General features: G+C 40.9%; 2 protein-coding genes across 4 annotated transcripts; one reads left to right on the top strand and one right to left on the bottom strand.

Annotated features, from left to right (window-relative positions):
- The first annotated feature begins 365 nt into the window (after positions 1-365).
- b4galnt3b (beta-1,4-N-acetyl-galactosaminyl transferase 3b) lies at positions 366-23,750 on the top strand. Of its 3 annotated transcripts, none has more exons than XM_047596155.1 (20): positions 366-871; positions 6,804-6,841; positions 6,926-7,009; positions 10,210-10,305; positions 10,891-10,981; positions 11,075-11,175; positions 11,268-11,335; positions 12,658-12,736; positions 12,831-12,897; positions 13,024-13,158; positions 13,298-13,407; positions 13,778-13,869; positions 13,959-14,026; positions 14,130-15,252; positions 15,373-15,632; positions 17,812-17,965; positions 18,049-18,121; positions 18,216-18,369; positions 20,165-20,291; positions 21,784-23,750. In XM_047596155.1, the coding sequence occupies exons 1-20, from the start codon at positions 676-678 to the stop codon at positions 21,893-21,895; spliced, it is 3,228 nt and encodes a 1,075-aa protein (XP_047452111.1). In that variant the 5' UTR covers positions 366-675; the 3' UTR covers positions 21,896-23,750. The 3 variants fall into 3 exon arrangements, with proteins under 3 accessions (XP_047452111.1, XP_047452113.1, XP_047452112.1); XM_047596157.1 differs by having other exon boundaries at positions 6,781-6,841; XM_047596156.1 differs by lacking the exon at positions 6,926-7,009.
- tnni1c (troponin I, skeletal, slow c) lies at positions 23,510-27,844 on the bottom strand. The gene is made up of 7 exons (XM_047596161.1): positions 27,563-27,844; positions 27,308-27,333; positions 26,984-27,025; positions 26,738-26,869; positions 24,907-24,996; positions 24,636-24,818; positions 23,510-24,541 (listed from the first exon to the last, which is right to left on the bottom strand). The coding sequence occupies exons 1-7, from the start codon at positions 27,573-27,575 to the stop codon at positions 24,446-24,448; spliced, it is 582 nt and encodes a 193-aa protein (XP_047452117.1). The 5' UTR covers positions 27,576-27,844; the 3' UTR covers positions 23,510-24,445.

The raw sequence follows: 27,844 nt of genomic DNA, 5'->3' as shown, positions 1-27,844 counted from the left end.
GCTGTAGTGCGAATATAGTTTATCGTTATAAACCTTAATTCAGCATTGGGTTTGCTCGTTCAGATTCGCTTTAAAGGTGGTTTAGTTTCAGCATTATTTTGTATAATTAAACTGGGAATGTTAGCCAGTCATAATCGGATTTGTAATGCAAACACAACCGCTTGTCACTGTTAAGTAGAAGTCCCAGTCTTAATAAAACTATGCTATATACTTGAAACCCTCTTTGAGCTCGTCTTGTTCACTGATATGATCAAAAAAAGTAAACATGCGAGCAATTTTATTATAGCTAAGTTTTACTTTGAAGGCCGCCTTGTTCCGGTCGCGTCCGTGTGTCCTCTATAACTTGCGTGGAGACTGAAGCTGGTGTGAGATTTCACGGGTATCTGGGTTCTTGAACGCTTAATTAACGGGACAAGTCGGACCATAGGGCTGCAGGGCGCACTCCGTTATCAGGAGCAGTGGAGGAACCTCTTGGTTCTCGCCTCAGTTTGTCCAAACTTCCCACTGTGGGTCACCGGCCACACTCCAGGTCGCGATGGGAGTTTTCGCGGGATGAGAGCGTCAGGAGGACCAGTGCGCTGGGGATATCCAGGGTGCCGGTAGTGCGCACCCACGGGGAAGGGGGCGGCAGCGCCGGGTGGCAATCGCGCACACTCTCACCCCTGGTGTGTGCTCATGACGAACCGGGCATTACGACGGATCTTTAACTGCAGGGCAACTTTCGCAACAGCTAAGATGATTGCAGCGTTTTTCCCTTTGAAGAAACTGCGGAGAAACGTCAAACATCTTCTGCTGGGTGCGATTCTGCTGGTGGGAGCTGTGGCCGTGTACCATGAGATGGTTGCTGCGAAAGCGTGGAACAGCGACATCGGTAAGTGTTTTTTTGATTTATGACGCAACAAGTGTTAGCCACTTCTTTAAGAAAGACAGAGAATCCAAGTGATGCGCACTTTAGATAATGTTCAGACAACTTGAAAGAAAGTCGTGTGCTCGCGCAAAAGCAAACTCTGCACAACTTTGAGCTGCAGAGAAATTTTTCAAGAAATTATGCCACATGGTGAGTCCAGACGAACTGCAACGAAACGGCGATAAGATGACTTCCTTGGTTAGGATGATAAGTTGTTATTGAGCCATGATTCGTCTGGAGTTTTGATATTTTAATTTGTATTTTAATTCTTCAGTTAGGGGCTGTGTTGAACTGTGTTGCGTTTTGTTTTTTGTTTAGTTTTTTTTTTTAACCCTCCTATTATCCTTGCGGTCAATTTGACCCCAACCAGTGTTCATCAGTCAAAAAATAACAGTAGAGGGAAGGTCAGCTCACTGGTAGCAAGGGGTAATTTATGTAGTCAACAAATACACTGAGTGCTTGACACAAAAACTTGGTCAACAAGTTTATGTAAATCATTTTCTCGAGGGTAAAATGTGTTAGTAATATTTGAGGATAATAGGAGGGTTAATAGGAAATGTTATCCATCTCACATGTGAACAATAAATTACTGTGTATTGCAAATTAACCCAGCTGCAAGATTATAGATAAGGTAATAAATAAAGTGTCTATGTGATAGTTATATGCAAGCATCTCAGAGATATTTGTATTATTTCTTTTTATTATTAATTACATGCAACTAATTTGCACAGGAAGTATGACGTGATGAAAACAACAGGTTGAGCCACAAAAACGGGGGCAGGGGTCACAAGGTCAGAGCACTCCTTGACACTAGTATAATGTCGTCTCACACTGGTTAACCAAACATCCTGCTCTCTACCTTTGCTTGTGCCTGGCTCACCATCTGTTACGTTCCTCTCACCCTCGGCGTGCAGCGTGAGGGGAGTCATTGCATTGGAAGAGATGGCAATGAAACCAGCGACAAGTCGGTGTCTGCCGTCAAGAAAGAATCAACAACATGTTCAAGTACATTTTTGTTTATGCGGCGTCAGTAACGGCCAAGTCTCAAGGCAGCTTTTCAGAGCCCCTAGAGAGACTACTAAGGCAACAGTGGCAATCAGAAGAAACCCTGCTGGGGAGCAGTTCACACCTGGTATTACCATGCGTCCTGTGTGGTTCGAATGCCACTGTCAGGATGCCGACCCACTGAGATTCGTGCTCTGAGCGCGAATAACTTTCTTTAGGGTCCATTTCTCTCTTTTTGTATTTTTGTGCAGTCATTCAAAATGGCGGTTCAGAATTAACAAGTCATGTGAGTAGGCGATATGTGTGTGTGGGCGGGGCTTCATTGTTGCAAGAATGTGGCCTCAAGTGGCCCAAACCACCTCCAAAGGTTGCCTTAACGAAAAGATCTCCAATGTGTCCTCAGTGCGTCTGCGGTGTGTTCACACCTGCGCTTTAAGCTGGCCCTTTGGGATCGGGGACACGCGTTAATACTAGGTCTAAAACAGGGCCGCAGAGAGATAGACTGTAAGTGGAGATTGGAGAGAATCAGAGGCAATGACTTATACACTTAGAACAAAGCCTCGACATGTAAACACACGTCTAAGATCTGCACTAGAGGGTTTGCCTATATGTACACACATTCCTGGGCTGTAGCCCCCACGTCACAGCGGGTTGTCTCTGGAGGGAAGCGCTCCACCTTCAAGCAGAACTGAACGAGCAAAGCCGAGATTATAAGGTGTAAAAAGTAGAAAAGTGTTTGTGGTGACAAAACTGCACCTAAACACTCAAAGAAATGTTATAAATTGTTAATCGTAGGACTCTTGCATACCCTACTATACCGGTTTTAAACTCAGTCGGTAGAAATTAAAGTTTTACGGGACACACTAAAAATGTCTGATCCACATTTAAGGTGAGTCCCTGGGAGCAGCAATTATTCCTCCAGTTAAGTCCCACACAAGGAAATATAAAAGATCAAAAGCAGGCAGACAGAGTCTAATATTTCAAAATAGAGGCTGCAGGTTTGTTTTTGTTATGCCACCATGCCTGTAACGGCGTCCATCCACAATGCAGGGCGCAAAATTATGTCCAACAAGGAGAGTTTTGTAAAATTAATCATTAGGAATTCCACCCATTTGTCTCTAATGGCAGTTAAAGGTAAATGTCAGCTGCAGCTTTTGTCTCGTAGCGAGCATTATTCTTCAGAAACACGGGAGAAAGACCTAATGACAGTATATAAACATCACCCACGCATGCTTGCAGTCATTTCTCTGTTGGGACATTCATTAACTGCTGCACCTGCAGTTACCATGTTAACCACATGTGGGAAAAAGAAGCCAGCACTCATAGACCAAGCCCTGAGGCTTTTGAAATACTTGTATCAACCCGTCTTGCCACTCTTTATTGTTACCGAATGCAACGACATGTCTTGTTATATTTTCACCTTGTGGGTGTATCTATCTGTGTTATTATGGCAGAATGTGGTCCTTCTATAATAGGCGATACAACATTGATATGACGGCCCATTTGCATCACCGTACAATGTTTTTGATCCACATGTAAGCTGCCTTGTGACTTATTTTTATACGTGGCATCAACAAAGTATTTGCAGGCAGCAGCGGTTTAGCTGGTTTTGCTTACTCCTGAGTGTTTGTATGTGGCTTTAGAGAAGTAAAAGCTAAATGGCATTCAGTCACGCCCACACCACGCTACACTGAAGGTGGGCAAATCTAGGCCTGTGCTAAAAATATTACAAATATGCGAACTTTTAGAACTAGCTGAAAGTAGTGTTATCACTAAGGGGGGAAAAAAAAGGAAATGAGGAAAGCACAGGTTTGTGCTGAAATGACATCAGAATGAATAACTTCCTTATTAACAAAGAGCACAGGGTGGCCTCCTCTTCCTGTGATCGGCCACCACAGGCTCATTGTTTTTTCGGACATCGAGTTTCAGGTGATTGTTTTCTGCACCATTGGATGAAACTCTGTATCACTCCTCCGAACTTCTGCAGAAAAAAATGTCCCCAAGTTAAGACAGCAACTTCTCAACATAGACTTGGATGCAGCGTGACTAGGTTCAGTTCAGTTAGCGTCAATGATAATACAAATTACCGGTGGCAAGGATGGGATGACAAGACATGACTGAGAGAGTTGAGCAATTTAAAATTGGTGGAGCGGTGTGTTGTCGACTCTGCATCTGCCTTTTTTCAAGCAGGCCGTGTTGGTGACTCATGTGCAGCTACGGTGTCAGCCCAGACGCTACGCAGACCCTAATGCTGGCGTAAACCGCCAGACCTGTGATTGGCCGGCTGCTTCTCCAACACTGCAATTTTCAATTTGATTGTTATGGATCGATAAAGATGGAACTCATCGAGGAAAAGTTGAATGAGAAGGTTCAGAGTTACAAACACTTGTATGACTCGTTTTCAAGGAAAGTTGAAAGTTTCAGTTGCCTTTGTTTGAAGTGAAGCAGGAAGTAGAAACCAGACTGAAGAGCTGAAAGCGCACTTTCAATAAATGACTAACGCCAGCGTAGGCTACGGTGTAAGCCGTGCTTTACGGATATTGATTAGTTTATAGATCCTGTCATGGTTTGTCAACAGTGTGATGATTTTTGAGGGGTGGGGCTTAACTGGATGCAAAACATCTCAAACGCTATAGCTTATAAACAGCGGTTAGTATATTTCAATGAACTGTTTTGGCAAGAATGGACGCATATTTTAGACAATATACTAATACACTCACTCTCCGAGATGGCGAGTGTTATCTTAAAAAGGTGATTCGGACTTATGGAACTATATTATTACACCGACCCCTACACTCTCACTCACTGGATGGACTATTTGACCAAAGGAGGACACAGAGGGGACGAAGTCTGATCTGCATGATGCATTACATATTAATCTGACCTGACCTCCAATCCTTCCTTTTAATCGCGTTCAAGTTAGTGCTTTTGATTTTCGGCTTTGGCATGAAAAAATACAGCAATACGACATTTTCATGGTTTAAAGTGACAGTGTTCGTCTCAAGCCTCCCTCTGTTTTGCCTCCAGCTAACAGTGACGTAGGCCATGAAGGGGATGAGGAGCATACAGCTGCAGTAAGCACAGTAAAGCAGTCTGTATTATGTTCAGTTTATGAAAACAGTGCACATTTTATTATGCATGTTGCGTATAATTATTCCACTTACTATGACAATACAGGGGCCAGACATTTGGCTTCTGGCTGCTGACTGGGGTTCACTGCTGTAGACCATCATTTTCACAATATAAACTCAAACTGTGCCTGTTTTTTGCATGTTTAATATAATTGCTCGCCTTTAAATCTACATACAATTGCAATAGTGTTTGTCCATACCATTTTTACTTTAACAATTTCTCCCCTAAGAATATTTGTCAAGGCACGCACCTCAGGACAAATCTGTCTAAAGTAGATAAGATTGACTAAAAGCATTGAATGGCCATGTACAATAGTCACATAAGACTTCACTAAACACAGCACAGATATTAATTTTGTGGACATTTAGACTGTAATCTGCACAATTTGACAGTTTTCTGCACTTTAACACGTGAAGAAAAAAGCATGGAAAAGAGTAAGTAGGAAGACTGGATGAAGACCTCTCCTGCTTTTCTTAACCACCACTCTAGAATTACGTGTGCTGCCAAAATTGGCCCTCACATCTCAAGGGTGTGTGTGTGTGTGTGTTTGGAAATCTCCACCCTAGGGATAATGACAGATGTTGGTAGCCCAGTTCGCGCACTGCCACCACAATCTGAAAAAAAAAGGAAAAAAAAAAAGCTGAAGGCCCAGTATTAAAATACAAAAGGCACAACACACCCTATAATTTGAAATATGACAGAATAGGTCAGAGGGAATATTATTTCTGCATCTGCTCTGCCATTGTGCCAAACTTGTGTCAAACTTTTTTTTTTTTTTTTTTTAACAAGCGCAGGAGTGGCATACAAAAGCAGCTTGTTGAAGCGTTAGACTCAGATGAGTTTCATTCAGTAGTCATCAGCAGTGAATTGGAACAAGGGGCTGTGTGAGACTCCGCCGGGACACTGGGCTTCATTGTTTGTGAAACATAAGCCTGCAAGAAATGGATGAAAAGCATCTTGTGTAAGAAAGACTGGAAATGCGGTACCTCTTGTAGAATGTGACCTACACTCAGCCATAAAGCATGTTAGATTAATGACACTGGGTGTTACATTGGCCTGTATGCCGGACTGGTTGACTCTGACTGTTTGAGATTCCGCTAACTGGTGGTGATTTTGTCACTTAGGCTTTGCTCAGACTGCAGGCAAATCAGATTTGTTTCTCAAATTAGATTCCTAGGACAGGCCGTCCACACTGTTACATTTGAAAGTGACCAGATTGGAATTGTGTTCCCTGACAACACCAACGTATCTGCATCGATTTGCTCTGGTAACCAAGTAAGCAACTACGTGGCTTTAAGCTGTCTTGTTCCTGTATGTTCTTTCAGGCTTTACCTGAACATCCTGCCTCCCCCAACAGTGTCCCCAGACAATTTGCTTTAGTGTGCGTCCACAGGCTTTTGTTCTCTTTGTTGTCCTCCATTGTGCTCTGTTAGTGGCAGGATGGTGTCTTCTCAGCGCTTCTGCAATCAGGTTATCTATCTAAGCTGAGGTGCACCTGTATAAATTTGACTGGAATCTGTATGGCGTCCAGACATTCAAAATTCTCCCTGGATATGCCGAAAATCTAAACTAAAATGTGTACTTCCTCCTCTCCACCAATCATAAAAATAAGAATGTCAGGTAGCATCCTCTTGCTATTTAAACAATACACAAGAAGAAACAATATGTTCCATTTCCTAGGGAAATATCTTTTAAATCATTGAGACCATGTGATGATGTTGCTTATCTGTTCACAGCTGCTGTTTTTGCATTTTCTCAGGTGCAGCCCCCGGGGGGCGATCCATGCTGGATGAAACGGTAAGGATTTTTTATCGAAAAAGGAATGAAAACAGTGATGTGAGGCTGCGTGTTTGACTGAACGAAGCGACGCGTGTTTTCTAGGGGTACAGGGACCATCAGCCAGACTCCGCGGAGGATCCAGCTGCTTGGACCTCCAGCTACACTCCACAAACCTGGAAACCACAGGTGTGTGGGTGTATGTGAATACGAGCAGTGCCCCCCTGCCTAAGTACTCTGTTTCACCTCCTTTGAACTCTCATTAACCTGTCTGGGCATGCCCAGTTCCCTCTCACCTCAGTGCTTTTGGCTCTGTTTATAGCGCGTTTCCTGCAGCAGGCCGCGCTTCCACTGCTTTGTGTCAGGGTCATCATGTTTCCCCTATATTAAGCAGGGCTGTGCTGTGGCCAGTTGCTCGCTGCTCATATTACACATCAGAGAGAAGCTGTAGCTGTGTCTGGCTTTACAGTACCAGTGTAACTAAACTTCACATCGGCCTTGTCCAATTACAATTCATTATGTTTGCGTTGGGTGTCACTTTAAACTCTTAAATAAACTTTCTGAGTACTGAATTCAGGTAAGGTTGGGCAACATGGCAAAACAATGACAAAAAAAGAATTGGCAACAATCATCTCAACTGTTGCTTTGAGGCGTGGATCAGACCATTCTCTTACTGGGTGTGCACACTGCCCTTGAGATCATTTCATTTATTTTCTTTTGGGTTAATGTCCGGGTTCAGATTATTTTTTTTTCTTACTCCAACAGATGGATTTTCATTCTGTAGTAGAGTTATTTCAGTGTTTAGAGTACTTGGCTGAACTCTACTGAGCATGAGCTGGTGAACTGCCATCCTGACATTATCCTGAAAGAGAGCAAATTCAATTTCTTCTTCGCCATGGCATGGCTGTTCAGGCCCACAGGCAGCAAAGCAACTCCAAGTCATGATGCTCCCTTCATATATTTTACACGTTTCCTTGTTGCATGAAAATTGTTGTCACATGAAAACTTCCTATGACTCTTACAACTTGCTGGTAAATCATGATACACAATGAGGAGGAGCAGCTGTTACATTAACAGTGAGAACACAAATGCCCTTTTGTCAGTTTGGAATAGTTTAAAAAATGAACCATATTGGATGGAGGGTTTACTACGGACTAAACACTGAGTCATATATTCCATAAACCTGACAGAAACTCTATTACTGAAACTTACGTAACACGCACGTGACGAAACTTCAGGAGGCAGTTGTTAAACTTCAACCCAGACGAGAGTGTACCCGAGGACACACAGGTGTAAAAGAGAATTACTTTATTAGATTGTTAGCATGAATCAATTATAATTTCACAATAATGTTCTTCCCAGACAATTCAAATGTAATGGTGCGATTTGATTTTTTTTTTTTTTTTGGAGAGCACCTCCTGTGGTAATTCTTAGAAGCTTCTGATATGTAGGTCAAATGCTGTGCATGTATGACTATAATGACCATTATGTCGGTAGGAAAAAGGGAGAGGCTTACAAGTTGAAGAACATCATCTCTGTTGTGAAGCAACATCATGTTGTTGACGTGCAGGATGCACTGATGCACTTTATAAAGGGCTTTTATATTTAACTATTTAAATGTTCTATTTGTGTGTGTATATATATATGTATATGTATGTATATATATATGTATATGTGTGTGTGTGTGTATATATATGTGTGTGTGTGTGTATATATATGTGTGTGTGTGTGTATATATATGTGTGTGTGTGTGTGTATATATATGTGTGTGTGTGTGTGTATACATATGTATGTGTGTGTGTGTATATATATATATATGTGTGTGTGTGTGTGTATATGTGTGTGTGTGTGTGTGTGTGTGTGTATGTGTATACATATATATCTATATATATATACATATATATATATATATATATATATATATATATATATACATATATATATATATATATATACATATATATATATATATATATATATATATATATATATATATTATATATACTATATAATATATATATATATATATATATACATATATAGATATATATATATATATATATATACATATATATATACATATATATATATATATCTATATACATATATGAAAACAAATCTAGAACTTACAACCTGGAACACGTGGATGTAAAACTTTTTTGGCAGAAAAAATTCCTTCTGTTTAGGTCAGCTAACTATTGCAGCCTATTCATTTGCAGCAATATGACAATATGAAATGACATACACCACCACAGAAGATTTTACCCATAATCCATAACCAAACAAGTTTTATAATAAGCCAAAGGCTTTTAACGACATGAGTAATTATTGTAAATGCTGCAGTCAGCTATACTTGGTCTTAAAGTTAATGAGATTAGGTTTAGGGTTAATTTGTTGTTCTACCAACAGAACGTATAAATCCTAGGAACATGCAGAGTGCAGACCTCCATAGATGTCACAACAGATTTTGCACTTGATTATGTGGAAGAACATTTAAGTGCAGAAGAATTTGTGCAGAAGTGACTTCTTCAGTTCTGTGTCACTTGAATTAGTGGCTATGGTGGTGAGACATCTTAGAAAACTCATTGAAGTCCGGTCGCTTTGTGTTGGCTCTAATTATAGAAATGAGATCCACAGTCAAGTGACCTTTGATCATGCACTTGCACAGCCAGTGATGAAACGTCTTCAAGAAACCCAACAAGTCCAGCTGCCCTCGTCCCAGCTTAGGTTTTTGGATATACCATGACCGGGTTACAACCTTTACAACCTTTTTTTTTTTTTTTTTTTTTACCAACTATCCTGATAACAGCAGAGTGTTCAACATGACAACTAATGAAATCTGACGAGACACACAACTGGTTTTGGCTTCGACCTGCAGTATCCTGTCCCTGTGCTGCAGTCAACACACATGCACACACAGATCAGATAACATAGCCTCTTAGACAGTTGTCACAGAGGTGTTGGTTTACATGACTATTAAAACTCATCTGCTTCATCTGCTGGGTGTTTGTTCAGGGTGTCCTTTTCGAGTATCTTTGGCTTACCAAGAGAAATGTGGTTTTACCTGTGTATGCAGGAAACATACTTTGCTTAGAGGATTAGTTGCGCGTCATTACACAATATGCTTACTAGGGTCTAATGGCCCATCTAAATAGTTTTTAATGGCATTTATTGCAAATATGTATGTGTGTGAGTGTATATAAATAGAGAGAGAGCGAGATGTGCAGTATATATACTCAGTAAGAGGCATGGATTATAGGTAACAGGTGGCAGTTGAAAGCAGCACCAGATGTGTATTTGTTGGTTTTAGTTGGATAAGTTCTGAGGCCATATGGTTAATAGTCCTGCTCCTCCCAGCATGGTCACCTCTCTTGTCTCTCTTCCTGCAGTATAAGGGACGTGCCAATCTGCATGTCTTTGAGGACTGGTGTGGCAGCTCGACGGCTGACCTCCGCAAGAATCCGCACTACCCACTGTATCCCCACGTGAGTCAGCTGACGCAGTTGTTCATTAATTACACACAGGGTAATGAACAAATACCTGCAAATCAAATGACCTGAACGTGTGCCCCAGCTGTTAAATCTTCCTGTATGTGAGTAAGCTGCGAATGTTAAAATAAAGAATAATACATTCCTAAATCCATGCTACTACTTAGCAAGCGTTTAATCCTGAAAAATATGAACAAACTTCACTACTTTTATTGACAAGAAACTGTGCAACATAAATAAACGTGACGTGACCGTGTTTTTCCATGTTCCCCTTTTATTCACGTGTCTCTGATTTCGTACAGAAACCTTACATCTAGTTTTTCCACCAGACCACAAGTTCATAACATATCCTCTCTCTGAGTGTCTTGCATTTTATGTGGCAGGAGGCACATAACGCATTTCTCCACGCACACTTGACACAGGCGTAGGCAAATATGCCGACACATGCGTGCTTTTCTTTCTGTCAGAGGTGCATTCTACATCCACATGCAAGGTTCTCGCGTTGATGGACTCAGGATGCAGCCTCTTTTTGAGTAAAGACCATCCCTCTGACCTTGTGTTGTCCTTTCTTTACCCTTTCAGTCCAGGACTACAGTTCAGAAGTTGGCCATCACACCTCGGTGGACCAACTATGGGCTCAGGGTGTTCGGTTATCTGCATCCGTACACTGATGGTACGCCATATAGTTTTTTTGCACTTTGTTTCTGTTTGTTACCACACAGAATACATGCATGTCATATCCCTCCTTCCCCTCTTTCTCTTTCAGGAGACTTTGTGTTTGCTTTGAGCTCCGACGATAATTCTGAATTTTGGCTCAGCTCAGATGACACTCCGGTGAACCTGCAGTTATTGGCGTGGGTTGGAAAGGTTTGTCATCTCCTTTAGGGACGCAGTTTAGTCTCCTCTGGCTATTCTCTGTAACGTGTGTTTGCATTGCGTTTGTTTTATTTATTTTCTAGACCGGTACAGAGTGGACAGCCCCCGGTGAATTTGAGAAGTATGCCAGTCAAAACTCAAGACCTGTCAGGTGAGTTGAGCTTAAAGAGAAGAACTTTCTTTGCACACAAGTTGCAACGAAATTTAGTTTGGCAACAATCTCCGGTAGCAGCTAGATGTCGGTAAACACGTTGTCCTGTGTTTATGTATGTGTACGGACCACAAAGTTCATCTGGTTTCTGTTTTCTACAAAAAAGAACCAACTAGGATCTCCTTCTTGTCGTTGTCCACCTCAATCTGAAAATGCAGATATCTGACCCATCATCTTATCAATTTTGACTTGATACAAACACGTTATTTATTATTTGTTATGACTTTAACTGTATATTCAGTGGTGTCACTTCATCAGGACTGTGGGAGTGTCACCTGTTTAAATTTCATGAACGGTGGCTCATCCCTGTGGTGAAATTAACAGTCAGTTCCTGACGAAATAGCAAAGTGGCACAACAACTTTTTTTCTGGCTGAGAGCCTTGCACTTTAAACCAATGAGAAGAGAACACGCACGAGAGACAAATTCAGTTTAATCTTAAAGTTTCTTTTTTAATATATTAAACCACAGCCTACATGTCAGCACTTCCTTTTCAAGCATGAGCATTTTCTCGTAAACAAACGTTTATGCGTCTGTGGGTAAAAACTTAGCAGTTTTGGCAGATAGTAGGAAAACATGTGATAACTGTTTTCACTGTGATCATCTATGCTAGCATGCTGGAAAACCTCGCCACACGGTGCGCGTGTGGTTTACTGAAACTGCGCAGGAAACTTAGAAGGCTTAATCGCGACCAGTGTGGTGTGTTGACACAGAATGTCAGTGTCAGCAAGTGAGGTCGGCCGTCATACAGAAACATCAGACAAATGTAAGAAAAGAAACTATGAAAATCTTCACAGCAAACATAAGGCACAAACATTTCAGGAGAATCTGAATTTTGCAGCTGTTACCTAGACATGTTACCAGCGCTGCTTTGTGGATTCAGTTCAAGAGTTACTTTTGTTTTAGTTTTTAATCTCTACATGTCTGGCTCCCTGTTCCTTTATGATTTATGATTTACATCTAACCTACACTGTCTCCATGCAGCTAAGGTCTTGTCACTTCCATTTCAAATCAATTTGTTCCAACAAACATTAACGCAATGTTGTAACGTTCTGTGAAGTAGTTGCAAACTAGTGATTTCAATGTCCAAAAATCCCCTAATTCAGAGTATCTGTTTGATGTGGCTTCAAGAGGCCTTTGATGAATACAGTATATGAGCACCTATAGCTTCCTTTGTTTTTTTTTTTTTTTTTTGCATTGACAGCTGATTCTGTGTTTGATTTGACTGTTAAATATTAGAACATGAACCTTTTCTGTCCCGAAGGCTGTCCTCTCAGAGGAGATACTTTTTTGAAGTTATCCACAAGCAGAACGATAGAGGGACTGACCACGTGGAAGTGGCAGTAAGTCTCTCGCCTCATACTATTAATCTAAACTCTTGTGTGTCCAGTCTGTGCTGTAGAAGAGACATGCAATTCTTTGTTTGTTTTTACACAGTGGCAGCTCTTGGACCAAGACTTAAAGTTTTGGCTTATTGAATCTGAGCACATCTCCCTCTATACCGGTGAGCAACTGAGAACAGTAAAAAAAAAAAAAAAAATCATAAAACTTTCTCTTTATCTATGCAAACATGTCAGTGTTTCTATTTTACGATACTTTTAAAGCATTCTGCTGTGGCTTCCTCCCACAGATGAGTCTGCTCTGCTAGTCAATGATGTCGCACATATACCACAGACGGCTGCAAGTCACCGGCTCACCCCCACCAAGCACCATAGCCCCAGAGCAGATATGCTGCGTCATGATCCGCGAGACGCCTTCTACCGTGGTGAGACATGTGTCCTGGTTGCAAAGATACATCAGATCTCTATTTTCTGCTGGCCTGGTTCAACTATTGTGCTGGTTATTTCCTCTTTCTAGGCACACAGACTAATCTTGCATCAAATCTGTGTGTTGTTTTCTTGCAGTGCATCTGATAAACAGCACGTTCTTAGGAAGCGTTCTGCCTGACTGCTCGTACAGACCAAGCTATACCATCAAAGGCTTTCCCCTGCTCCGTTACCAAGGACTGCAGTTTGTAAGAATTTGTTGATTTCACTTAAATATCTAATGGTTGTGCACTAGCTCACATTATTCTTCAAAAGGTCCAGGATACACTGTTGGAATAAAATGAATTTTGCAAAAGATTATGTTAAAAAAAAAAAAAAAAATGTGTTCCTGTTATGCAGAGGGATATTGTCTATCTGAGGAATCTAATTCCCATTACTTAATATCTACTGAGGACCAATTTAAAGGGAATTAATGGATTACCACACCCATTACAAAATACCTAGCTGCACAGCTTATACCTCAAATTTTGTAAAGAATTCACTTTATTTGTCCCCACGGGGCAATTTGAAAAAGCTGTCAGATGTTCTACAGTATGTAATTTCATTCTATCTTCCCAGGTCCACATGTCGTACGTTTACCCCAATGACCACACCCGACTCACGCACATGGAGAAGGACACCAGCTGCTTTTACCCTGACAGCATGAAGAGGTTTTCTTTTGAGAATTTCGATCTTCACATAGCAAGTTCGGGTCTTTTAAATCTTTGCATAATTTAGTGTTTTGTCCTCTTGTCACCAGGTTAGGTTTCTCTAGGCACATGAAACTGGACCGCGCAGATATGCAGGAAGACAGAAAAACTGACCGAGGTATTTTGTGCTTCTTCTTGTTTTTCATTGCAAACAAAAGAATGTAACTTGTATTGCCAGACATTTCTCCAGACATTTTGTCTTTGCTTCTGTTACATTTTAGACTTTGGTTTCCAGAAGAGGAACTCCATCCAATATGAAGAGGACGAGTTTGACAATGAGGCCAGTGAAAGGGGCAGGAAATCCAACCCGCAGAAGATAGATAATTCCCTTTTTCCAGATTATGGAGATGATTATGATGATTACGTTCAGAAACGCAGACGCAAACTTTTGTCCTTTCAACAAAACAACAAGGCAGTGGACAACTCTTCTGATATAAGACAGCGCATAGAAGATTTGCAGAAGAGACAAGGGAAAGATGATACGGAACAGTCTCCGCTAGGACTAGAAAAAGCAGCTGACCATCTGCAGGCAGCGCCAACGGAAACCCCTGAACACCCAGTTAAAAGAGTAGAAAAGCTCAAATCAAAAAGAAAATCAAGACAAGCAAAAAAACAAAAAGTAAAGCAGCCTGCAAGGCCACAACAGACTAACCAGCTGAAAGCAAAGCAAGGACCAGCCGTCCCATCAGAGCCACTCCACTCTAAACAGAATGAAAACCCAAAGTCTCCGAAAATTAACCGCACAGAAATAAATCATCGAATAGGGGACTCTAGGTATCTAAACCGGGATCCTCTGCTTGAAAAACCTTCAGTGGCCAGGCGGCAGAGGTTTGTAACCAGAGAGAAGGTTCTCCGACCAGTCAGTGCTTCTCCCACGAGAGACATCAACCAGCCCCTAGTAAGGTTGAATGAGTGGGATGCAGATACCAGAAAAAGCCTCAGAGGAGGTGAGGTGAATATGCCACGTCAACAAGGTTCAGAATATGACATCCATAGGGCCAAAGAGATTGAAGGAGGTAAGAGGAATAAAAAGAAGTTACACTTAAAAGGAGGTTGGGGCATCATCAGGGAGGAAAACGACGAGAGAGACTCTCTGTGGGGGACAGGAGGAGACTATGACAATGATGATGACGGTGATGATGATGAGGCTCACCCTACAGCAGTGTTTGACCTCCAGGTCAACTGGAACCAAACCTTTCAGGTGGACCACCTTGACCTACACGCGTGGCGCTCAGATATGATCGAGCTTCGCTGCGGAGTGTCAGGAAACCTGCTGCTGCACTCCACCGATGCTTTGCCCATAGTCCAGAATTTCATGGACAATCTGAACGAAAAGCATCATGAGTACGTGGGTCCAAATGTTATTCATGTTGTGGCAACATAAATCTAAGTCCATCATCCTAATTTGGATTGGTTGTTTTTTTGTATGATAATGTAGTAACGTTATTGTGACATCCTTTGCAGGCGGTTTAAACTGGTACGGGTGATCAATGTGGTGAAGCGCTTGGACAGGGCACAGGGCAGCCGCTATCTTCTGGAGCTCGAGGTGAAGGATGTCGATGGCCAGCTGCTGCGTCTGTCGCACTACATCTACGCCCTGAACCGCAACCTCAAACCAAATAACTGGGACTACCATTCAGAGCAGTCTATATCTTCACCGGTGCTGTGCAACCCGGTGGGTTTCCGCTGGAACCCCACTGCCACCGTCCACTTCATAGTGCCAGGTATCGCACATCCACCATAATAATAATAATAATAATAATAATAATAATAATAATAATAATAATAATAATGCATTGGTTTTATATTGCGCTTTTCTATTGATAGATGCTCAAAGCGCTTACAATTGTATGCATTATTCATTCGCTCACACAGTCACACCCTGGTGGTAGTAAACTACCTCAGTAGTCACAGCTACCCTGGGGCAGGCCAACGTGTGCCTACGGCCTCTCCACCCACCACCAGCATCATTCACACGCAATCATACACCAGGGAGCACACACCTGGGAGCAAGGACGGTTAAGTGTCTTGCCCTAGGACACAACAGACAGACTAGGAATAGGGCGGAATCAACCTGCCAACTTTTCGGTTATCTGACGGCCGCTCTACCTCCTGGGCTGCCGCCAAGCATTTTAGTCTATTCCCAGAATTCAAATTTGGTATTCATACTCATTCTCAACTCATTGTGGTAGCTGGTAGGAAATTATAAAATACAGATGCTAAATTGAATAAAATAAAGATAGACAAGCCCAACTGTCCACCATAGGTTTTCTGAAGAACTGTTCACTGTGTTTGCTCTGGCTGTCAAACGTCTTGATTGGTCTTAATTAAAAAAATTTAAAAAACAGCAAAGAGATACTTGTGAGTTGAGTGGCAGGGGGTGGGTGACATCTAGGTATACAACAACCAACCTTTGAGGTCACGTATTTTGTCACTGAAAGGGGCAACACTCTCAATCACGCATGACTTTAAGGTTTAATGCCGTTTAAAATGTGTTAAAATTCACCCCAAATACAGTACAACATTTCTGCTGTAATGTTGGAAATTTCAAGATAGGGCTCTATGGAGATTAAATCAAGCCTCAAGAGGATAGAGCTGAAGTTTTACACCTCGCCCATGTTGGTTTCATTTTCGAACCTCTTACCACATATCTGTGATAAGACGATGTAACCGTGAGAAATCTATGTTTGTGAGTCTTGGTCATTTGACGTGGGCAGTACTGGGTGTTGTAGAGTCTGACACTTTGAGGCACGTGGCTGGATTGGTCTGAGATAGAGATCAGCCGATATAATGGGCCGATATTTGAGTTTTCGGCCATTAGTATCGGCCGATATGCATATTTTTTTTCCCCCCCTGCAACAGGCTGGGGCATCCACAGGCAGCCCTGTGCAGCTGGAGATGCTGCGAACCCATGCAGCCCATACATGGCCCCTCCCCGACTAGCATATTGCATGCAGGTGGAAGCTGGAACATGCTTGTAGTCATGTGGAGCACCCATACTTTATCACTCAACACATACAGTCACTAGCAACAGCCCTAACTTTTACTGTAACTTTTTGCATAAGTGCAGGCATTCAATCAACCACTGTCCACAGTTTAGATTGGAGCTGTTGTGCTGTTGTTAAGCTTTTGCTAGGAATATGTGTTGATGTTAGAATGACAGTGTAAGTTTAATTCTGCCTATAACCTAAATATACTTGGCTGAGAAGGACCCTAGAATCGCCCCTGCTTGTGCTCTACCTCTTTTTAACTATTTTTTTTTCATTTTGTTTTGTATGCAGAAGAGTTTTAAATATTCTTTAGTTCAATAAATGTTCATGTTTCTGGTTACATTGAGACTTGTAACATTTGTTGCCATTGTATCATTATTTTATCATGTAAATGGAGGCAGAAACTTTATCGACCCTAAAAAAAAATCCATATTGGCCGATCTCTAGTCTGAGAGGGTTTGAAAGAGCAGAGAAAGTACTCAGGTGTTCTGGCACATTTTAGATGACAAGTAAATTACATAAATTTAACCTCATGATCGTGTTTAAATTGTGTTAGTCAATGAAAACAAGACTGCAGTTGTGTGCTTTTATGTAATGAGTATGATTTCCCAGTTACATGTTAAAAGTAAAGGCCTGCTGGTGGCTACACTGAAGAATTAACCAGATCTGAATATTTATTCTATACTGATTTATTGAGTGAGTGTCGGGCTACACATTAATACATTAACATATTTCTGCTCACTAAGAGTAAACAGTAGTGAAAGGTCAAGTCATGCCTTCCAACAACCTGTGACAAAGCTGACTGTGGCTACATTTTGATCAAATTCCTGTATATCAGTACAGTTCTTTTACTTTCTTTTTGTGTACCCACCTTCTGAGAAACTTGTATCATTTATCTACATCTCTTTCTCAGTAAAAAACCAGGGCCGATGGGTGCATCAGCTGATTGTCGACATAGAGGAACTGTTCAGAGAAACAAGAGACATTAACTTCAACCTCATAATCACTGACTTCAACAGCACTGACATGGACGTGAGGAAGGCTCTTGAGAAGTCCTCGATCCCCAGGTACGTGCTTGAGCTTTTGGGATACGCACAAGTTTGCGCTGGAATCGCTAACGTGCTGTGATGATGCTTGTGGACCTCATCAGGTACCAGTACGTGAAGATGGAAGGAAACTTTGAGCGTGCCGCGGGTCTGCAAGCAGGTATCGACCTGATAATGGTGAGCGCATCACTCGGCAACAAACCATGAAATCTGAATGGATCATTAAATCACATGTTACAATTTTAATGTTTCCCTCCTCTTCCTCCTGTAGGATGTACACAGCATTGTGTTTCTTTGTGACCTCCACTTGAACTTCCCTTCCTCGATTATTGATTCTATCAGGAAGCACACTGTGGAGGGATACATGGCCTTTGCCCCCATAGTCATGAGACTGGAATGTGGTAGCACACCATTAGAAGCCAACGGTAGGCGGTGTCATGTATTGTTTTGACATTTGTGAATTTGAAACATCTGAATCAGTGGACAGTGACAGTATTCCTTGCCTTGGGTTGTCTGGTTTGCTAAACTATTTATTCATTAAAGTTATTTAAGGTTAGCTTGGCTTACATCTAACTTGCAGTCTCAACTTTATCCGCATCATATTCATGTGTAGTTATGTCTGTTGATCAGTGTCATAGGGTGAAACCATTTTTAGAAATGCTTGCATACGCCCATGTTCACCTCATTGGGCATGCATGGGACATAGATAATAGGACTTTTTAGCTCCACACTACCACTGGTGGCCACAGGGAAACTTTAAGTACACTAAAAATATTATACATGTGAAAAGACGTTCAGCATGTGTGTTAATGTATAAGTCATTATAAAATAACATGTTATTTAAAGTCCTATTAAACCCTATTCGCACAGGATTAATTTTACCTGGGGATGTCCTGTGACTCAAATATTACCCCCTACGTCTGTGTTTCATGTGGCGCATTCACACGAGATAGACAAACTCTGCGTTTTACTCAAATTCATGTTCTGTTGTTGTGGCTCTGCTACTTTCCATCTCATTCCACTTGATTTCAGAGACTGTTTTAATTACTATGAAAAACCATGTAAAAATATATTTTTTAATACTATTTATCCCGGGGAAGGACTTATCAACGACCTGGCACTCTTTAAATCAGCTCTACCGTTGCCGATGAACACATTTATGATTGATTTAATGGTTTCATCGGTCTAAACGGGTGAATAGTTCAGCGACATCTCAACTTTGCACTCTAACATCTGTCCAGATTTTGAATTATAGCACATCCTTCGTAATTATTAAGTGATAAGAGGCAGACAAAAGCCAAACAAAAGGAAAAACTCACCCCTAAATCATGTCATGTCAATTTGCACTGGATTAGTTTTATCAGCAGACCTCTGTGTTACAAGAATTATGGTAAGTAATTTGTGGTGTAATTTTTACAAATCATGGACATGCATGATTCGTATGGGATTAAGATCACAGACACCCTCCAAGATTATTAGAAATTACAGAAGTACCTTGCGAATAGGGCTTTGTTAGTAATAGAAGTAGGAGGAAAAGGAGAGTAGGAAAAATAGACATTTATGATGTCTAATCTGTGATGGTTTCATGCTAAACTGAAAATATCTTTAATGTAATGAAGACATTAAAAATATTTTTTGCGAGAACCTTGTTATTTTTGCAGAAATGACAAAGACAGACAATACCTGGATTAAATGTCATTTTAAGTTCTTGTTTTTGCCTTTCCGTTTCTCCATCTGTGAAATATTGAGAAGATTATTGTGCATTTTCTCCCTTTTCCGCACCAGGCCTCCTCTCCTTTTTATTTCATGTGTTTCCATTGACCTTCATTAGATTAAAAAGCTTTGTTTTCACAGTATCACTGTCAATTTGTTTATTCTGAGTAGACATGTAACAGCAGAAATTACTCTGGCATATAAAGTGTAGAATCTCAATAATGTTTACTTTGTTTGCTATTCTTGCATCAACATGTTGGAGCTCCTTGCCCTAAAGGCATGTGGCTGCTCCCATTGTGGTGCAGTGTGGCATTTTGTCTTCTCACGTACACCCTTATCTTCATATAAGATCACCTCACGCGACCAGCTCTAAAGCATGCACATGTTGTGTTAAGGCACAAGTTCATGTAGAACAAAATGAGATCAATGATTATGTTGACTAAAACTTTTCAAACATTTTACCATTTTTGGGACTTGATAAAAGTGACATTTCTGTCTGTGTTACAGGTTTATGGGAGGTCAATGGTTTCGGCTTGCTGGGTATCTATAAATCAGATTTGGACAGAGTCGGAGGAATGAACACGGAGGAATTCAAAGATCGCTGGGGAGGAGAAGACTGGGAGCTCCTTGACAGGTGTGTCTCCTGATGGCTACACTTCTCAATCAAGTGTAGTTTTAGTTTCTCCATTGGGGAATTTTTATTTTCATAAAATGTTTGGTTTGTGCTTCGATTTCCCACCTGCTGTTTTGTCACTTTTTTTTTTTTTTTCTTAATCACACAGCTCATTTAACACAGCAACTAGAGAATATATGCACAAATTGAAGTAACAGTTTCATTCACATTAAAGCTTCGCTGCAGAACTTTTGTCTCACCGTTCTGGCTGTGATAGTAATTACACAAATTATGTTGGCGAAACAGTTATGGGGTTTTCTCTGGAAAACTGCATTCTCGTCTTTCAAAAGTAGTCACAAAAATGCAGAGAAATTTCTAAGTAATCCGTGATAGTGTGGGTAGAGTATCTGTGGGGTAGAATACCTCAAATGTTTTACCAGCACCAACTTAACTTAACTTACCAGCACCCACCCCCTTGTCTTGCTTCAACATTATCTAATGAGAAAAAAAGGCCAAGGACCGACAAAAACTGATGACAAGATTAAGTAGGGACCCCCTACCTCTTATATGTGTTCTATATTAAACTCGGCCTAGTGCCGTTTATAAATTTACATAATTATTTGCATTCAATATTAGGCTATTCTAATAATACACAGGTTTAAATATTGTGCTAACACTACACTACAACATACCTGACATAAACATACCTAACTGGTAACTAAAGCATTAGAGACACAGTGGGGGCCTTAGGGGCAGGCTAATGATGCCACACGATTTATCCTCCAACCTTTTTTCTGTTTTAATAAACTTGTGCAACAATCGAAGACAAAGCCAAGACAAAAGAGGTTTCGTCATCTGATTAAGAAGATGTGTTATTAGGAACATCTGGGGAACTCTAACTGCAGGTGAATACCTGGTTATGTAACAGCTCCTAGTCATGTGAGTTTCATGTGGGCACCACATAGAAGTGTTTTTAATAGAAACATAACCTCCCCACCATTCAGTCGTGTAGAATTGAAGACGCCGCTTGGATGAGGGTGAAAAGTCTCCAAGAAAATCCACAAATCAGGTCCACCTGCCTTTGCTTTAAATTTACACAATTACTACTTCAAAAAACAAGGAGGCATTCACCAATATTTCTGTGTTTGTGTGTTCATACATGGGTGAAAAAAATACACACACAACACATTATTGAGACTGCTGAGCAACAGTGATTTGAATCAGCATCTCTGCTTTGCATAGTTTTATAATGAATTTTGTGTCAGACTAGATTATTTATTTTTTCATAGACCAGGACTTTATATACTGGATCACATAACGGCTAAAACAATATCTGCGCTGAAGGCGAATTAAACTGACATTCCCCAAGTAGCCAGAAACCAAATTAATGATAATGTTGCTTGGGAACTGCAGGACTTAATTGAGAAGACATGTGAGAAAGAAACTGATAAAACGACTAACTCCTGTTTTGACTGGGATTAAGCTTGTTATTTAACTTTTTATCCATGAACAGGATTCTCCAGGCGGGAATGGAAGTGGACAGGATCTACTTGAGGAACTTTTTCCACCGCTATCACTCCAAACGTGGCATGTGGAACCGCCGTATGACAAAAAAAAACAAGTGACCTTGTGACCAGCTGCTGCCCCGTGACATCGCTACAGTTACAGCCGTGGCAACGCGGAGCATGCCATGTAATAGTAATACCTGCTGACCTGCTCAGAGACAGCATGATGGGGTGGAGTACACTCAGGATTTTCGAAGCAGTGAAAGTCATTGCATACTACTGATGTGGTCTGTTCATTTTACTGGATATGCTGTTGACTACCAGAAGGGTACAGTCTGACACTGACTAATTTTATACCAGAGATACTGCTGTGCTCAGACTGCGGTCTGCGCTACCAGCTGCAAGGAAATGAAATGATCCCAAGACAAGTCTTGGGTGGTAGTGCACACTCCAGGGATGCATTCACACTAGTGGCCTTTATAATAAAGCTCACTTGTACTTGAGTTTCAACTGGAGAAGATGTTTTTTTTGCAACAAAATAGAGATACATGTGAGTGTGGTAAACCTAGCCTTCTCTGTCTTGCCATGAATTACAGAAAAGGGTTTGCTGAGAAAGGGTTTGTTGAGTTGTCTGCATTTGTGTTAAATGTTGTTTCTAGAAACAGACGAGTACCTCAGCTTACCATTTGGGGGCCCTCCTGTGTTTGTTCTCATCTGTGTCGCATTAATGCGCACCTTGCTCTGCTGTGACTGTTACTCAGGTACTGAGAGAAAAGCCTTAAACTAGAAGGAAAAATAAATATTTAAGTGTTTTTCATGATTGTAACTTTTTTTTTTTTTTTTTTTTTTAACGTATTTAATTTAAAAGAAAAAATGACTCGGGCATCTTTGTACCGGTTTTATTTAGAGAGAAATATGCAGTCACGTACCAAAGACAACAGCTTAGAGTTAAGTGGAGAAAACCTTTTCTTTTTTTTTTTTTTTTTACTTTTTACTTTTTTTTGTCAAAAGTTGTGTTTTTCAGTATGACTGGCTGTTGGGAAAGGCGTTTCGAGTACAGAATTAAGGTCTATTAACTAATTTTAATTGTAATTTATTCCCATGTTTCTCACTAATATTCTTTCACTGTTGCTCTCTCTGCTGCACTTTCTGATAGCTCACATTCCAGTTTAAGTAACACGCTGCCTTTCTTACCGTCAGTTTCAAACTGATGCATGTTTTACATGTATTTTTAAATGAAGACTTAATACATTTCTGGTGGAAATGGTGGGTTTGACTTGTAACACTGCTAATTGTGGTACAGTGCTTCTTTTTAACGTTCTTTCACAAGAACATTGAATGATCTTTTAACATTTGGTTTTGGGCTGTGCACGGATGCTTACTGTCATGCTTTTTTTACTATTTCATCATGGCTTACTTTAAAAAAAAATAGTATTTATTTTTTAGATATACCTCATCCACCTCTTTATGCTGGGAATTTACCTCTGCCTTAGTGCACAGTTTTCCAGTCCCTTCTCTCAGGGTGAAATCTGAGAAATAAATGCCTCCAAACATGTTTCTGTGGCCTTCATTTCCTTTGCAGACAGTGTGCTTTTTATTAATTGACACATGTGTAGGACTGGGACTGTATCTTGCATGCCACCTTTGTTGGATTCAAAACTGTATTTTGGTCATTTGCATTTTTTTTTTTTTTTTTAAATCAAGGAATGCAATAAATCTGATCACACTGCGATGTAGGTTTTGTTTAATGGTGTGTTTTATTCACTTGACTGCAAACCCTGTCACACCAACAACATACAATGACATTTATGAAGGTCTCTGACGGATCTCCCACTTGTTTGTGTGCAACTGACACTGACTGACAATATGGTTTTAATGCGCAAAGCATACAGACTAGTCACAGACTTGTCCTGAAAGACATGGACTCTTCCAGGGGGTGGCTCATAATTTCAGAGCTCTTATATGAGAAGTTAAAACTATTTTAAATTAAATTCATGTTGAAAGTATTGCAGTCTGACATTACACCGGCATTCACACAGGCACAGTACGGCATGTACACAAATGCGGCCCCGCACGCTCAAAATTCTTTGAAGGCTGCATCCTGTCACCCCTTATCTTTCAGCCTCCATCTCGTGTCAGTCTAGGAACGAGCGCGAGTGTCTGTGACTCTGCATTACCAGAGAATTCATTCCACTCAAGACGAAAGGCTAAGTATATCCTGGCTGCAAGTCAATTGCTAAGTGGAGACGTCACATGAACAACAACCAAGGCACGTTCAGAATTGTGTGAAAGGACAATGTCAAACGTACGGTGAGATTACAGTCCTAAACAGATCAAATCTTAACATCCTACCAGTAAAACTCAAGGAACTGGTGTACCAGCACGGAAAGTTACTGTATTTTACCTTTGCTTCAAATCTATTTTCAGTATCAGTGAGTATCACAAAAGTTGAGGTAATATTTATAGATTTATTTATGCATCAGTTGTGTATTCACTTGGCTCTTTGAGAACCAAAGTAATGTAACTGAATTCCTTTAAGTATTTCTGCAATTAAGCATTAGCATTATTATAATTTTTTCTTTATTTGTTATTATTTGATAATATACCATTTTTATTATATTAGCTTTTTCTTTTCTTTTCTTAATCTCCTTAACACTTCGTAGAAAATATCTATTGGGCGCCACCAGCAAACATCTTCTTCCTGCCCTCCATGCCAGACATGGCCTCCACGTTCTTGCGCCAGTCGCCCACCTCCATTGTCAGCTCCTGAGGTAATAAATAATCATATCCACATTATTATTAGGTTTTACAGTTTCCTAAAAGGACTGAATACATATGACGTGTGTCGGCTCAGACATACCTTCTCCTGTTTGATGTCTTCTTTCTTTACAGACTTGAGGTTGGCCCTCAGGTCCATGGAGCCCTTCGTCTTGGAGCCAAACAGAGCCTGCATCATCTCATCTGCCGACACTCTCACCTTCCTCAGAGCTGGTTTCTTAAATTTCCCTCCGAGGTCCTGCACCTTTAGCTTCAGCTCATTGATCTAGAGGAATTTGTGTTTCTTAGTCATAAACCTTTTTCTCCGTGTTTCAGTCAGATCTGATGCCTCATGCTGTGTAATGAGATCATACATCTCTGTTGTTCTTGATGACTTTGGACTCACAGTCGTACCGCTCCTCATCCGCCAAATCAGTCTTTGTATGCATCTCCCTACAGAGTTCCTAAAAAAAAAAAAACACAACAACAAAAAAAAAACTGTTTATACAGTGGGGGAAATAAGTATTTGATCCCCTGCTGAATTTGTAAGTTTGCCCACTTCCATAGAAATGATCAGACTCTGGTTTTTATGGTTGTTTACTGGTTATGGGTATAGACAGAATATCAGTCGAAAATGCATAAAAAACACACAATCTAAAAGTTATAAATTGTTATGTATTTTATTAAGGGAAATAAGTATTTGATCCCCAACAATTCACTTAGAATTCAGGCTCCTACAGATTGGCTGGTGCGCATGTGGCACACAACTGTGCATCAGTCAACTTATTACCAATACTCCTGATCTTAACTCGTCATGTATATAAAGCACACCTGCTCTAAGAATCAGTTTCTTACATTCCAACTTCTACAGCACCATGGGCAAGACCAAAGAGCTGTCAAAAGATGTCAGGGACAAGATTGTAGACCTGCACAAGGCTGGTATAGGTTACAAAACCATCAGCAAAAGGCTTGGTGAGAAGGTGACAACTATTGGTGCCATTATTCGCAAGTGGAAGACCCATAAAAGGACCATCAACTGTCCTCGGTCTGGAGCTCCCCGCAAAATCTCGCCTCATGGAGTGAGGATGATGATGAGAAAGGTGAGGGAGCAGCCTAAAACAACACGGCAGGAGCTTGTTAATGATCTGGAAGCACTTGGGACGTCCGTCACCAAGAAAACAGTTGGCAACACACTGCGCCGTTATGGATTGAACTCTTGCCGTGCCCGCAAGGTCCCCCTGCTCAAGAAGGCACATGTACAGGCCCGCCTTAAGTTTGCCAGTGAACATCTAAATGACTCAGAGAAGGCTTGGGAGAAAGTGCTGTGGTCTGACGAAACCAAAGTTGAGCTATTTGGCATTAACTCGACCCGCCGTGTTTGGAGGATGAAAAAACGTGAGTATGACCCAAAGAACACCATAACCACGGTTAAGCATGGAGGTGGAAACATCATGTTTTGGGGCTGTTTTTCAGCAAAGGGTACAGGGCAACTTCACCGCATTATGGGGCCAATGAATGCAGCCATGTACTGTAACATCTTGGACAAAAACCTTCTTTCCTCAGCAAGAACACTGAAGATGCCTCGTGGGTGGGTTTTCCAACATGACAATGACCCAAAACATACTGCCAGGACAACAAAGGAGTGGCTCAAGAAAAAGCATATTAAGGTCATGGAGTGGCCTAGTCAGTCTCCAGACCTTAACCCGATCGAAAACCTGTGGAGGGAGCTGAAGCTCCGAGTTTCCAAGAGGCAGCCAAGAAACTTGAAGGATTTAGAGACTGTCTGTAAAGATGAATGGGCCAAAATCCCTCCTGCGCTGTGTGCAAAACCTGGTGACCAACTACAAGAAACGTCTCATCGCTGTGCTTGCCAACAAAGGTTTCTCTACAAAGTACTGACTTGTGTTGTGCTTGGGGATCAAATACTTATTTCCCTTAATAAAATACATAACAATTTATAACTTTTAGATTGTGTGTTTTTTATGCATTTTCGACTGATATTCTGTCTATACCCATAACCAGTAAACAACCATAAAAACCAGAGTCTGATCATTTCTATGGAAGTGGGCAAACTTACAAATTCAGCAGGGGATCAAATACTTATTTCCCCCACTGTATTTCTAAACAAGACAAGACATTTTTCTTTCTACCCGATCGAGCCTGCTTTGTTTTACCTCCTCTGACTGTTTTGTGTGTGAATCCTACCTGTAGTTGGTCCAGGCTCAAACTACTGAGTTGCAGAGGTGGAAGTTTCTCTGACAGGTAGCGAACCTTCTCTTCCTCACGTGCAGCCTTCTCCGCCTCCAGCTCTTCCGTTGCTCGAGTCAGCAGAAGAATCTGGACAGGTCAAAGTTGACAGAGATTTTGATCTTTAGTTGTTGCGTTGCTTGTGGTTTTACGTATTATTGAGAAGCTAATATGCAAAGTCATGCACATGTTGCAAATAGTTACCTTCAGCGACAGCTTGCGTGAGGCTGAAATCTTGCATTTTGGCTGGAAACAATGCAAAATAGGACAAATTACACCTGACACTTAATACTGTGCTCCTCTTTCCCTGCGTAAGTTGGCGTTTGCTTAGACTATAAACAGATTGATCTTAAATAAAGAAGTATTCTTACAGATATAAACGGACAGGATCTAAATAAGAGCCACACTTTAGTTTCCCTGTGTTCAAAAATAATGTTATAAGACGGTTATGTTAATATGGAAACATATAGCTGCTGCATAGGTTAGTACAATGTTACTGTTATTCATAAAGAGATGACATGTACCTACCTTTCCGTCTACCTTAGTAGGTGTAAACTGAGAAGAAATGAGTGCAATAAGAAATTTAAAAATCAATTCAAAGCATACGTTTTACATCATTAGAAGTCTGTCTTATGAAAAAGGCAAGACATGCATGTTGTAACTTACTCTGTGATGGAATTTGGACCAGGGGAACGAGAGATACACAAGCAAAACAGAGACATTATTATTCTGAGGCAAAATACTTCATAGGTTGGTTAACAATCTGGAAGATTCAGACAACTTACTCAGAAGACATTGTTGTGCCTCTGGAAAAGAAGGCAAGAAAAAATAGGATGCTGTTAGATTTGAAACTAAATAAAAGATTTAAAAAATGAAAGCAGCAGCATCAAAAACCAATCACTTTAGAAGAGTGGCGTTTAAGTGCAGACGGCTTTTTATATGTCAGACCAGAGATTATCTATTGATTAGAGTCCCTCAGCTGAGCCGTCTGCTTTCAGAAAGCGAATGATGCCCTCTAAGAGCTGAGACAAAGTGAAGGAAGCTCTCTGCTTTGACAATGCGTGG

The sequence above is a fragment of the Mugil cephalus genome, chromosome 10 (assembly GCF_022458985.1).
Source record: "Mugil cephalus isolate CIBA_MC_2020 chromosome 10, CIBA_Mcephalus_1.1, whole genome shotgun sequence".
Classification (NCBI taxonomy): domain Eukaryota; kingdom Metazoa; phylum Chordata; class Actinopteri; order Mugiliformes; family Mugilidae; genus Mugil; species Mugil cephalus.
The sequence above is the reverse complement of the archived record's forward strand: the minus strand, read 5'-3'. Positions and strand labels throughout refer to the sequence as shown.